The sequence below is a fragment of the Hordeum vulgare genome, chromosome 6H (genome assembly GCF_904849725.1).
Source record: "Hordeum vulgare subsp. vulgare chromosome 6H, MorexV3_pseudomolecules_assembly, whole genome shotgun sequence".
NCBI classification, from domain to species: Eukaryota; Viridiplantae; Streptophyta; class Magnoliopsida; order Poales; family Poaceae; genus Hordeum; species Hordeum vulgare.
Genome location: NC_058523.1, coordinates 511,400,847 through 511,413,374, shown reverse-complemented (window position 1 = coordinate 511,413,374; position 12,528 = coordinate 511,400,847). Strand labels below are relative to the sequence as shown.

Below are 12,528 nucleotides of genomic sequence, written 5' to 3'. Positions count from 1 at the left end.
AACACTTGTAGAGAATACTTTGTTGAAATCCGCTTGTCATTTCCTTTTGTACCTCATTGGGTTCGACACTCTTACTTATGGAAAGGACTATAATTGATCCCCTATACTTGTGGGTCATGAGTACCTTGAAGGGAGAGTTGTCCACCTTATTTGGGTCTTGTCAAGGTGGGTGTGCTCGAGGAGTTAGACGCGGTTTCAACGTGGTAGGAGTGGCAATTTGTTGCATGTAATCTATAACACTTTGAGGTGGATGCGATTCTCCACCCTCTCTTCTTTAATTTATGATACGCGCAGTCGTGTGTATTCAAAAAAAGATGGTAGATCTCCAAAATCTGTTTAGCTAGATTTAGGGTGGTCACCTAACCTTCTTTCCCGACTTCTTCTTCCGAGTCGATGGTATGTGGTGATCGCTATAGTCGTCGTCTTTTTGCTCTGGTTGACGACTTCCTATTGTTCTGTCAATGATGTTTTCTTGGTTGGTAAAGTGTTTCAAAGTAGTGGCGGTATCACTCTTCGCTCATGACGAGTTGTCGCGACTACAGGTGGAAGACGACGACATCTAACTGATTGATTTCATGGGCTTACAAAATCCCACATGGGACGATGAACACGAAGACAGAAAACTATGATTATACAGATTAAAAAAGAGAAAAACCAAGGATGATCAATGCCTAGCAGCTACTGGGTCAACAAACATGACATAAGTGCGCACTTTTCGAAAGTGGATACAACCACACAAACTTGAAACCATGCACATAGTGGGCAAGCAACCAAGATGTCAAGAATCGTTTGTGGAGCCCGAGACGTCGGTCAACACAAGGGTGACATAGTTGCATATCAAACTAGCAAGAAGAGACACTACAATCAAAATCCCACCTGGAAACACTATGGCGATCCGGTGCAAAGTGTATGTTAGGGTGTGGTTTGTTCGAGAACAAAGTGGAATAGAATGTCATGGTTCCATGACATTCCATTCCAGTAGAATGGATCGGTTCCATTTGTATGTTTAGTAGAGAAATTTGGTAGAATGGAACGGTTCCATTTTAATGTTTAGTTAGAGAGACCAAATAGAATGGAACAGATCTTGATACGCGTACTTGCTGCTGATTGATCTTGGTCGCCATCCAGCCAAGAACTCGCACCAACGTTTGCGTGAAGAAAGATGGTGGGCGAAAGAAGTGACCTAGTCATCTGGGCTGGTGGTGCTGCGTGAAGAAAGATGGTGGACGAGAGGCGCGGTCGATGGCGCAGATCGAGCGAGAGGAGCAACGACTGGGTGGATCGGGTGAGAGGAGCAGCCGGCGGCGCGCGTGGAATGAGCGACGGGAGCAACCGGCGGAGGGTGTGGATCGAGCGACGGGAGCAGCCGGTAGTGCGGATCGAGCGACGGGAGCGGCGCAGATCGAGCAAGGTTGAGGCGAGCTCTCGTGTGCGAGAGGAAAGTGTGAGAGGAGAGCAACAAGCATTCCACGTCGTTCCACTGATTCGGAGGAACGAGCGTGTGACGGACCTGGGTCGAATATTCTCTTTGTGGGAACGAGTGGGTTCCTAATTGTTTATCATCCAAACACGAGAACACGGCCTAGGAACGGGTCGGACCTGTGACATTCCATGCTATGACTGAAACCAAACACACCCTTAGTGCTGAGTCTGGATGTGGCCACCCCTCGTAGCGATCTGGATGTGTCCACCCCTAGACAAATACAACACAAACCTTCACCTACAATGACATGACCATAATAAGCGCCACCATCTCCATCAATCTTTACCCAACCATCCACACCGTCAGCCTACATCACCTACACTGCCACTCCACACCACCTCTACACCGACATTAGGTCAATAGTCTCCCCTGCGAGACCTAATTTCAAAATTATCCCCCAGGGGGAACACGACACGTAGCACCACCATCATCAGATTCAGGCAAGCCCGAACACAGGGTTTCCTCAAAGCATTCTAGGAGGGGAGTCGAGGATTGCAAGGTCGATGCCTTCAACAAGGGATCGACACCGTCGTCATTGGCTATGACAACAGTCAAGACTTGGCTTTTGCCGGCAGTCCATGCCCCCCGCCCAAAACAAGCATGGATGGTCCACCATGCGGACCACCATTGCCAACTAACAACCAAGGGGTTCACCAGTACTAGCGAAACACCGTCATATGTGAGAGAGGAGGATGGCCGCTACACCTGAGGTCGGGCCGCAACACAGATGCCATGTTGTTTGGATCGTCACGTTGTGCGGAGATGTAGACGCTGAAAGGACCGCACTGTCATTGCCCAACAACGACTCCACCCGCCATCGTCCCTCGCTCCTTCCCGAGCTCCGGACTTCCGTGGCAGTGATACGGGAGGGAGGAGATGGTCGCTAAGAGCAACTCCAATCGTGCGACCCATTTCGTACGCGTGTGTGTGTTTGGGTTGCCATGCACACAAAAGTTGGCCCAACGCGCCGACCCAAATGGAGGCACGTCCCTTTTTTGTCCGTCCGCGACCCATTCCAAGCCCAAATTTGGGTGGCATTTGCGTCACCGTGGAAATGAAGTGGACATGCGCCTCGCCCACCCATCTCTTCCCCTGGCCTACCAGTCGGTGACACGTACGCTGGTCTCCTTTTCCTCCTTCACCTCCAAATCACCCGACCGCCCCGCCCGGCCCCCGCCTCCCACCCCCGCCACCCGCTTTCGCCGTCGCCGCCAGCCATTCGCCCCGCCGACTCACCTTCCGGCAGCCTTGTCTCCTGCGACTGCCGCCTAGCTCTGCCACTTTCTCTCGACGGGAGGCTCCTCTCCGGTCGGAGTCTTCCACAACGCGCCGCAAGGTGTTCGATGCTTTGCCCAAGATACAAATGAGCTCCAATGATGAGTACCTTTTCTATAACGTTCTTTTGGACTCGGATGATTCTTCATCTGATGATGAGGAGATGGTGGCAGTTGCATTGGTCGTCCATGACCATGTAAGTATGGAGCGACCACAGTTTAAGGGCTCCATGCGGGGGCACACATCGACACTGAATCGCAACCGGGAGAGTGGCTATTTCCTACTCTGGAAAGACTACTTCGAGACCCCAAATCCGCTCTTCAAACATCACTTGTTCCGCCGTCGTTTTCGGATGGCTAGACATGTTTTCAACCGTGTTCGAGTGGGGTGGTTGAGTACGATAACTATTTCGAGTGCAAGACGGATGCCCTTGGAAAGATTGGCTTCTCTTATAAAAAATGCACTGCTGCTATTCGGATGATTGCATATGGAGTCCCCGACGATCTCATTAATGAGTATGTTCGGATGAGTGAGCTCATCTCCCTTGATTCCATGTATAGATTCTTCACGGCTGTCATAGATGTGTTTGGGCCAGAGTACTCGAGAGAGCCAACAATTGTCGATACATCACAGTTGTTGCCGATGAATGCTAGTAGGGTGTTCGGGGGATGTTTGGTAGCATATATTGTATGCACTATAGGTGGAAGAAGTGCCCTTCTCCTTGGCAAGGGTAGTATAAGGGCCATGTTCGAGCTTGCTCTGTCATACTTGAGGTCGTGGCTTCCCAAGATGTCTGGATTTGGCACGCTTTCTTTGGTATGACCGGATCTCACAACGATATCAATGTGCTCCAGCGCTCTCCGATGTTTGCTAGGATGGCAGAAGGCAATTGCCCAGAGGTCAATGTTGAGATCAGTGGCCACCAATACACCAATAGATACTATCTAGGTGACGATATCTATCCAACTTGTCTACCCTTGGGAAGACAATCTCCAATCATGTAGGAGAGAAGAGAAAGAGATTTGTCCAAGAGCAAGAGAGTGTTAGGAAAGATGTAGAGCGTGCCTTTGGCGATCTTCAATCTCGATGGGACATCGTTCGATATCCTGCTAGAACATGGAGCACGAAAAAACTATGGAAAGTGATGACAGCTTGCGTGATCATGCATAACATGATCATTGATGATGAGCATTCAGAACGTCCCTGTGATCTAGGATTTGAGTTTGAGGGTGATAATGTTGTGTGTGAGCATGGAGGAGAGTCAAAGTTTGCACAGTTCGTCAAGTTTCATCATAAAATGCGTAATTGGGATACTCACATGCAGCCGCAAAATAATTTGATTGAACATATATAGATTCATGTCGGTAACCAGCAGATGTATCAGTAACCTTTTTTTTTAAATGTATCGACTATGAGATATTTTTGTAATTCTTAAACTATGATGTAGTATTGGATATTTATTAATCTATAAATAAATTTTATTTTATGTAATATTTATCAAAGCGTTAAAATAATAACCATAAGTTTACCGCGCGGATGAAAAATGGAATGACATGTTGGACGTACGGTCGATCCATTTAAAAGAAACGAACGAACCGATTCAAACGGATAAAACACGTCGGTTTGGATCCCAGGATTGGAGTTGCTCTAAGGTGGAGGCGAGGCGCCGTGCTTTGCGTTGAACGGATGGATAAACCCCCCTGCATGAACATTTCGGTGTTCAATCACGTATACACAGGAAAACCCACACATGCTGACACTTCGGTCGTTTCGCGATGTGACCGCTCCGTACATCCGTCCATCGCTGTAACGGGACTACTTTAGCTTGCGTGTCGAGGGAGAAAGGAAACGACGGCCACGAGGGCGACGAGATGAGGCAAGGGAACAAAAAGGAGACCCCGCCCGAGACCGATGTAGGGGGCCGGCCGCTTTGCTTCTGCTTCTGGCCTTGTGTGTGTCCCTCTGTGTGTGGATCAGACGCAGACGCAGACGCAGACGCAGACCCAGACGACCCAGACGGACGCGGACCACGGGTGGGTTCGGCCACCCCGCACTCCGCCCCCGCTTGTCCGCGCCACGTGACCCAAAAGGACTCCGCAGTTGGCAGACCCCCCCCCCCCCCCCTGTTCCTCCTACTGGCTGGCTCTACCTTGCTAGCAGCCACCCCACCCCACCCGCCTTCTTCCTCCCTCCCTCTCCGCTGGTTCCCTCCTCCCCCGCCACGGTCGCTGTCGCGGGATCGCCACCACGCCGAGCCCCCACTCCCCACCGCCCGCAGCTCTCTCCCCAGGCTCCAGCTCCAGCAGATCAGCAGCAGCGGCAGCAGGAGGAGTAGGCCGCAGCGGCAGCGCCCGTCCAGCTCCGCCGCCGCGCGCGGCCGTCGATCTCCGCCAGGCCAGCCTTCCGCCCTCCCCATTCCGCCCACCCGCCAAATAGAGCCCCTACGCGCCTCCGCCCCAGCCTAGCCAGCTCCCGCTTCGTTCGCCGCGCCCGCGACCGCCGCTCCAGCATCGCAGGAGGGCCGCGACCGCCGCTTAATTGCCTTGCCGGGGGACGCCACGCGGCGGGCCTCGCCCCGAACATTTCCCGCAGAGAAAAGCTTAGGGGTAGCAGCCTGGTGGGATTCCTCCCCAATTTTTTAATCGGTTTCGGCAGCCAACGGCGAGCCCGCCCAGCCCAGCCCAGCGGCCGGAGGTAGGGGAGGAGCAGTGGAGTAAAGAAGCCGGATTTTATTAATGCAGGTTTAGCGAGCGGGCGGGCTAATTATTTTAGCGCCGCTGTCTCGGCTGGGGACTCGCGAAAGCTTCGGCTCTTTTGAGGAGGCCCCCCGCTCCCTCGCCGCCTCCTCCGCCCAACCCCAGCCCAACCCCTCCGCGCCGCGGCCCCGCTCTCTCCCGCTGGGAGCACTTGTTTTCTCCTGGGTACTCGTACCAGTGCTCGCTTTCGCTGGGGCCGGGGCCGAGGCCGGTGGTCGTCGCGCATTCCCACAAGCATATGTTGCGCATTGCGCGGGATGGGGAGCAGCAGTAAATCGGGGGGCATGGAGGACAAGGGGGGAGGGATGGGCAAGTACGCGGCCAGGAGAGGTTGGAGGCGCCTGGCGGCCGTCGCCTGGGTGGCGGCGGCGGTGGCCTGCTCGGCCTCCGTGCACTGGCAGCTGCGCGGGGAGACCATGGAGCGCGCCGAGCAGCGGCTCGTCAACATGTGCGAGGAGCGGGCCAGGATGCTGCAGGAGCAGTTCGGCGTCACCGTCAACCACGTCCACGCGCTCGCCATCCTCATCTCCACATTCCACTTCGAGAAGAACCCCTCCGCCATCGACCAGGTGAGCAACCAACATACTGCTAGCAGGGACCGCCGATTTGTTTCTTCCCCTTCCTCGATTCATGCATTCCATTCCTTCATTCCTTCATTCATTCCTATGTCGCCGCGTGCTTCCAATCCTGCGGCAATGGCGGGCTCCAGAAATCCTAAACAACTACTAGTACAAGTAAACATGGTTGTTGTTGCATTTAAAAAAAAGCATATTTCCTCGTGGTGGCTCGATGCTTACAGAGTTGCAGGCTAGTCGTTTAGCGGCACATTATTGTTTTAGTCGGTTCGTTGTGGGCCTCTTGATCTTTGAATATGAATATGTGGCACTCTTGCAGCGGTTGCGTTTTTTTTCTCTATGCTGCAAGACACAGTCAGAGACGTCTCTGAACTGCTAAGCTGGTACAAGAACACGAAGAAGAACATTGCTTTGTTTGTTTTTGGAGTGGTTAATGGTTGGGCTTAGGCAATGCTTGACCGACTCTTTTTGTTTATGCTGAGAAATGTCGCCAGCGTAGCATAGCAATGCAGTGCTGGCTGCGGTTGTCCGGTGATGGGTTCTTGATCCTACTTTCTTCTCTTAAAATACTCCCCTAAAGGTGCCCTCTTTTGGGAATTCCGAGCCCGCTGCTTTTGTTGATTAAGTGGTAGCTTTAGACTTTTAGGAGTACCTTGGCAAGGCAATATGGTATTTGAAGCCACATTCTGGTTGTTGCAACAAGCAACAATGAGTAGCGTCCTAATTTGGTTGGTAGCCCTAGTTGCCATCTTTTTTTTTTTAGATAATGGCCCTAGTTGAGTGTCTGGTTTGTTGATGATTTATTTTTTGCTATAATAAAAAATCACATGGATCAAGTGCAGTTTTAACTTTATCTGTTCTTACTTTCTTGGATGCTCTTGGTCATTCAATCTTAAATCTATCAGTTTGCTGCTGGTGTGTTTTACTCTTAATAAATTTTGGTAAAAATGTTTGCTGCAGGATACTTTTGCGAAGTACACGGCAAGGACATCATTCGAGCGTCCACTGCTAAATGGGGTAGCATATGCACAGCGCCTCTTCCCTCATGAGAAGGAAACGTTTGAAAGACAGCATGGATGGATTATGAGGACTATGAATCGAGAGGCTGCACCTCTCCAAGAGGAGTATGCCCCGGTGATTTTCTCCCAGGATACAGTCTCCTACCTTGCGCGCATGGATATGATGTCTGGGGAGGTGTGGTTTCTTATTGCATGATGGTTTCTAACGTTTGGTGAAGTTCATTGAGGGCAGGGGACACGTTGAGTTGCCAGTTTAAGTTTCGTTCAGTGTAAATAATCTGTTTGTTTCACATGTAGGAGGATCGAGAAAACATCTTGCGTGCGAGGGAAACTGGCAAACCTGTGCTGACAAACCCATTTCGGCTTCTTGGGTCAAACCACTTGGGGGTAGTACTCACTTTCGCAGTGTATCGCCCTGATCTACCTGCTGATGCATCAGTTGAGCAACGTGTGGAAGCAACTGCTGGGTGAGATGATTGGACTGTCTTTCAAATATGATGACCCATAAAACCTGTATTTGCATGTCATTTCTTTAGTGTTGGCCATACAGTAATTCAATGCATCAAAGCAGCTGATTCAACATAGTATACAATGACCTAGAGAACCTGCATTAATGTATCATTATTCGTATATATTACCTTAGTGTCCTTTGTCTCATTCAGTAATAAAAAGTTCCTTTCTAGTGTGATAGCCCAACATATTTAGAATTTTAGACCAGAAATATAATATGAACATATGCTTAACTATTTTGTGAGTGCGGCCTCGTGACTCTAATCTAATCGAATCCCCACTGACAGCTATCTTGGTGGAGCTTTTGATGTGGAGTCACTTGTAGAAAATTTGTTGAATAAACTTGCTGGCAATCAGGATATATTGGTGAATGTGTATGATGTTACAAATGCTTCAGAACCTATGGCCATGTATGGATCTCAAACTCCAGATAATAAAGTGGACCTCTTGCATGTTAGCATGCTTGATTTTGGAGATCCGTTTAGGAAGCATGAAATGAGGTGCAGGTTAGTAGCTTCTTCCTGTGACACTAACTTTGTTGGCTCATTGTCCGTCCACTAATGTTGGTAAGTTGTGCAGGTATGGGCAAGAGCCTCCAATGCCGTGGTCTGCTATTAGTAATCCTATGGGCTGCTTTGTCATATGGATGCTTGTTGGGTATATAATCTGTGCTGCATGGTCTCGGTATGACAAAGTTTCAGAGGATTGTAGAAAAATGGAAGAGCTCAAACTTCAAGCAGAAGCTGCTGATATTGCAAAGTCTCAGGTTCGACATTTATTTATGTGCTTAGGCTACTTGCCTTTCTTCTGTACATAAGAATTATATACTGATGCAACTTTTCTTCTTTGCAGTTTCTGGCAACTGTATCACATGAAATTAGAACTCCTATGAACGGCGTCCTTGGTATGAATATCTTACTTTCGGTTACATACATAATGTCCACTCTGAGGACTAGGCCATCTTAAAACCTTTCCTTTTTGTTGTAGGAATGCTGGACATGCTTTTGGGGACAGATCTGACTATGACCCAGAAGGATTTTGCTCAGACCGCTCAGGATTGTGGCAAAGCGTTGATAATACTGATCAATGATGTCCTTGATCGAGCAAAGTTTGAAGCTGGAAGGTTGGAACTTGAGGAAGTGCCTTTTGACTTGCGAACGCTGGCGGATGATGTGATCTCTTTGTTTGCCTCAAAGTTAAGAGCAAAGTGCATAGAGGTATCTTACTATTAAAAGGATAAAGGATTCAATATTTTTTCCAATGCTTTCGTAGTCCTAATGGATGTGGACTGCCTGCAGTGATTGTTTGCAGTCGAGCGCAAACACACGATACAATTCCATAAATGCCATTCTTCTATATACCTCCTTTCCTGTAGCATATTATTTCCTAATATTTCCTTTATTGCTACAGCTTGCAGTGTTTGTGAGTGACGACGTTCCAAAACTTGTCACCGGAGATCCTTGGAGATTTCGACAGATACTGACAAATTTAGTGGGCAATGCAGTCAAAGTAAGCAGTCATCTTTCGGTATCATAGCATTTTCTGTTTATTGCACACTTAGCAACTTTGAATAATGTTGACCTTTTGTTTTCTACACACAATTCTGTTATAAAAACATCAATAAACTGTTCTGAATTCATTCATTATTAATTGTCCAGTTCACAGAACGAGGTCATGTTTTTGTGCGGGTCTCTTTGGCTGAGAACTCAACTATGGAAGCTAATCGAGTCCCCAATGGAGACCTCCATGGGAAAGATTGTAAAGTTGAGTCTACAGCTAATGGTGCCTTCAATACTTTGAGTGGGTTTCAAGCTGCGGATGAACGAAATAGCTGGGAATATTTTAAGCTGCTGCTCTCTGATAAGGAGTTACTTTCTGATGAGCCAGAGGGTAAAAAATCTAGCCAGAATGATTCTGATCACGTGACCTTGATGATAAGCATTGAGGATACAGGTGTTGGTATCCCACTGCATGCACAAGATCGTGTTTTTACTCCTTTTATGCAGGCAGATAGTTCAACTTCAAGGAACTATGGTGGAACTGGTATTGGTTTAAGCATCAGCAAATGTTTGGCTGAACTTATGGGTGGGCAAATAAGTTTCACCAGCCGTCCTTCAATTGGGAGTACATTTACATTCTCAGCGGTTGTGAAGCGTGCATCCAAAGATACTTCATGTGATTCAGAGAGGAGCTTGTCTGAGGCACTACCAACTGCCTTTAGGGGAATGAAGGCGATTTTGGTAGACGGGAAACCTGTGCGTAGTGCTGTGACAAGATATCACCTTAACAGGTTGGGAATAATTGTTCAAGTGGTCAATAATATGAGTATGGCAATTCAAGCCTTTGGGAAAAATGGCGCAACAGAGTCGAGGTGAGTTTTCTGTTGTTGTTTTCAGTTCCTAACAGAACCTATCACTGGAATTTTAGAAATAGAGGGCAAATAACAGCTAAACTGATATATTGCTATATAGGAAATGATATTTTATTACTAGTACAAGAGGAGCTTTCTCATGTGCTCTGAGAGGCTAATGTTCCCATATTAACCAGGGGTAGGGAGGTAGAAGGATTTACACTACTTTCAGGTGATAGTTTTGTAGGAAGTGCAATTTTCCAAACGTAATATTTTTATCACTAATACAAGAGGAGCTTTCACATGTGTTCTGAGAGGCTAAAGTTTCCCGTATTAATCAGGAGTAGGGAGGCAGTCTCGCAGGGTGTTTGGCAAGTTGTAGTTAATTGAATGACCAGAATATCTCAGTGAGTCAAATACATACAGACAAAGATAAAGCGCCCTCTATCGAAAAGATTCTTAGACAAATGACAGAAAACAAGAATGAAGCAATTTCTGTGCAATGTATTCCACCTCAGTGGGGATTTATATATAGTACTCCCTCCTTAAACTAATATAAGAGCGTTTAGATCACTACTTCAGTGATCTAAACACTCTTATAATAGTTTACGGAGGGTGTGCAAGATTGAGAGATTGGAGAGGCTGAGATTACAACGTGTTAGTAAGAAGCTCAGTTTAGACTACTTTTTTCCTTTTGGAATCGGGCTCAGTTTAGATTCTAGCCATGTGGATGGATGTGGTAGACTTGGCAGAGCAGGTGCTTGTCTAGCAGTGGATCTTTTCAAGTAAAAATATAAGACCTGTGAAGGACCAGAACTAATCTTCAATACTAAGTACTTCTATTCATGTACCATAAATTATTCTTCGACAACTGCTTAGTCCTTTTCTCCATTTACTTCGTTTTCTTGTAGAGAAAAACCGTTCATGCTTTTTATTGAGAATGACATCTGGAGGCCTGAGGCGGATATTCAGTTATCGAATCGTCTACGTACACTCAGGATGAATGGTCGGGCGCATGAGCTGCCCAAGCTAATTCTTTTGGTCACATCTGAAGCTGACAAGGACAAGTATGGATCCACGTTCAATACTGTGATGTGTAAACCCTTAAGAGCAAGCACAATCGCTTCTTGTCTTCAACAGTTGCTAAAAGTAGATATACCTGTAAGGAAGGAAAATCAAAACAGGCCCTCATTTCTGCGTAGCCTGTTGGTTGGGAAGAATATATTGGTTGTAGATGACAATAAAGTAAATCTACGGGTTGCTCAAGCCGCGCTCAAGAAGTATGGTGCCAAGGTTCATTGTGTTGAAAGTGGCAAGGATGCTATCTCCCTACTTCAACCTCCTCATTGCTTCCATGCATGTTTTATGGACGTCCAAATGCCTGAGATGGATGGGTATGAATCTGTGTACTCATTACTCTGCTGCCAAACCTTATCTCTTCTTCAAACTGTTATTTGCTTGGTTTCACTTAGGAAGGAAGTTATAATTATGTTCTCTAGGCATTATGTGTCATGTTTTATTGCCCGATAGTATCTCATCCTTATCGACCGCTGATTATCAATGTGATGTACTCTTCAGGTTCGAGGCAACTAGACAAATACGAGAAATGGAGAAGAAAGCAAACGAGGAGAAGAGAGAGCAGCCGAGTTCAGGGGAAGGTTCAACATTTGTTGAGTGGCATTTGCCTGTTCTTGCAATGACCGCCGATGTTATTCAGGCGACCTATGAAGAGTGTATGAAATCGGGGATGGATGGCTATGTGTCCAAACCGTTCGACGAGCAGCAGCTATACCAAGCAGTCTCCAGATTAGTGGTGGGAACAACTGATTCGGCCTCATGATCTGATCGATCGAAACAGGATCCGACGCCTCGTTGGTTGAAGCGAAGCCAAGCTGACTTGACTCTTACAAACCTGACATGGATATATCTCTGCAACACTTTGGATGAGAAGTCGAAGGCGCCTTGAGCTAGTGAACTTCGTTGCAGGCCGAGGTAAATGACGATGCGCGCCGCGGTGGGCATGCATTTCTGCTGCTGCTGCTCAGGGGGGAAGACGAAGGAGGTGGCTCGAGATATATTAGGTAGATTAGGATTTCTTGGTTTGCTGTTGGTAGTAGGCAGATGTATGATGTTGTATCTCATGTCTGTTCATTCTTTGAACATATATAACATCTCTGTGCTGTGCTGCACTCCCCCGAGATTCAGAGTCCGCTGAAAAGAAAAGGTGTGGTGGGGTTTTGGGTTGTCTCCTGTCTATCTGCCGGGGGTTCGTACTGATGATCATCTTGCAACTTCTGATGCAAACTGTTCGGTGTAGGTAAACCGCTGCTCCCCTCCCCTCTGTGGGTATTTTCTAGAATTTTCCCTTCCGTCCTTTTTTTTAAAGATAAGGGTGACTCAATAAATTGGGGGTGGGACCTGCTGGCATAATGCAGGCTGGAACGTGGGACTTCGAGGTCTCATGAACGAGTTTTTTTTCTGGACAAACATACTTTCTGATCATTTTTATGGATCTTTTTAGATCTACGGGCTGGCCGTTCACATGAGCACAGGGAATCTA

At 47.6% G+C, this 12,528-nt stretch overlaps 1 protein-coding gene across 1 annotated transcript; it reads left to right on the top strand.

The window, feature by feature from the left end:
* Positions 1-4,912: 4,912 nt before the first annotated feature.
* Positions 4,913-12,206, top strand: LOC123400959 (probable histidine kinase 6). Its single transcript, XM_045094673.1, has 11 exons — positions 4,913-6,083; positions 7,050-7,283; positions 7,406-7,575; positions 7,906-8,124; positions 8,198-8,384; positions 8,471-8,522; positions 8,606-8,835; positions 9,029-9,127; positions 9,277-9,989; positions 10,880-11,362; positions 11,547-12,206. The coding sequence occupies exons 1-11, from the start codon at positions 5,772-5,774 to the stop codon at positions 11,806-11,808; spliced, it is 2,961 nt and encodes a 986-aa protein (XP_044950608.1). The 5' UTR covers positions 4,913-5,771; the 3' UTR covers positions 11,809-12,206.
* Positions 12,207-12,528: the final 322 nt, after the last annotated feature.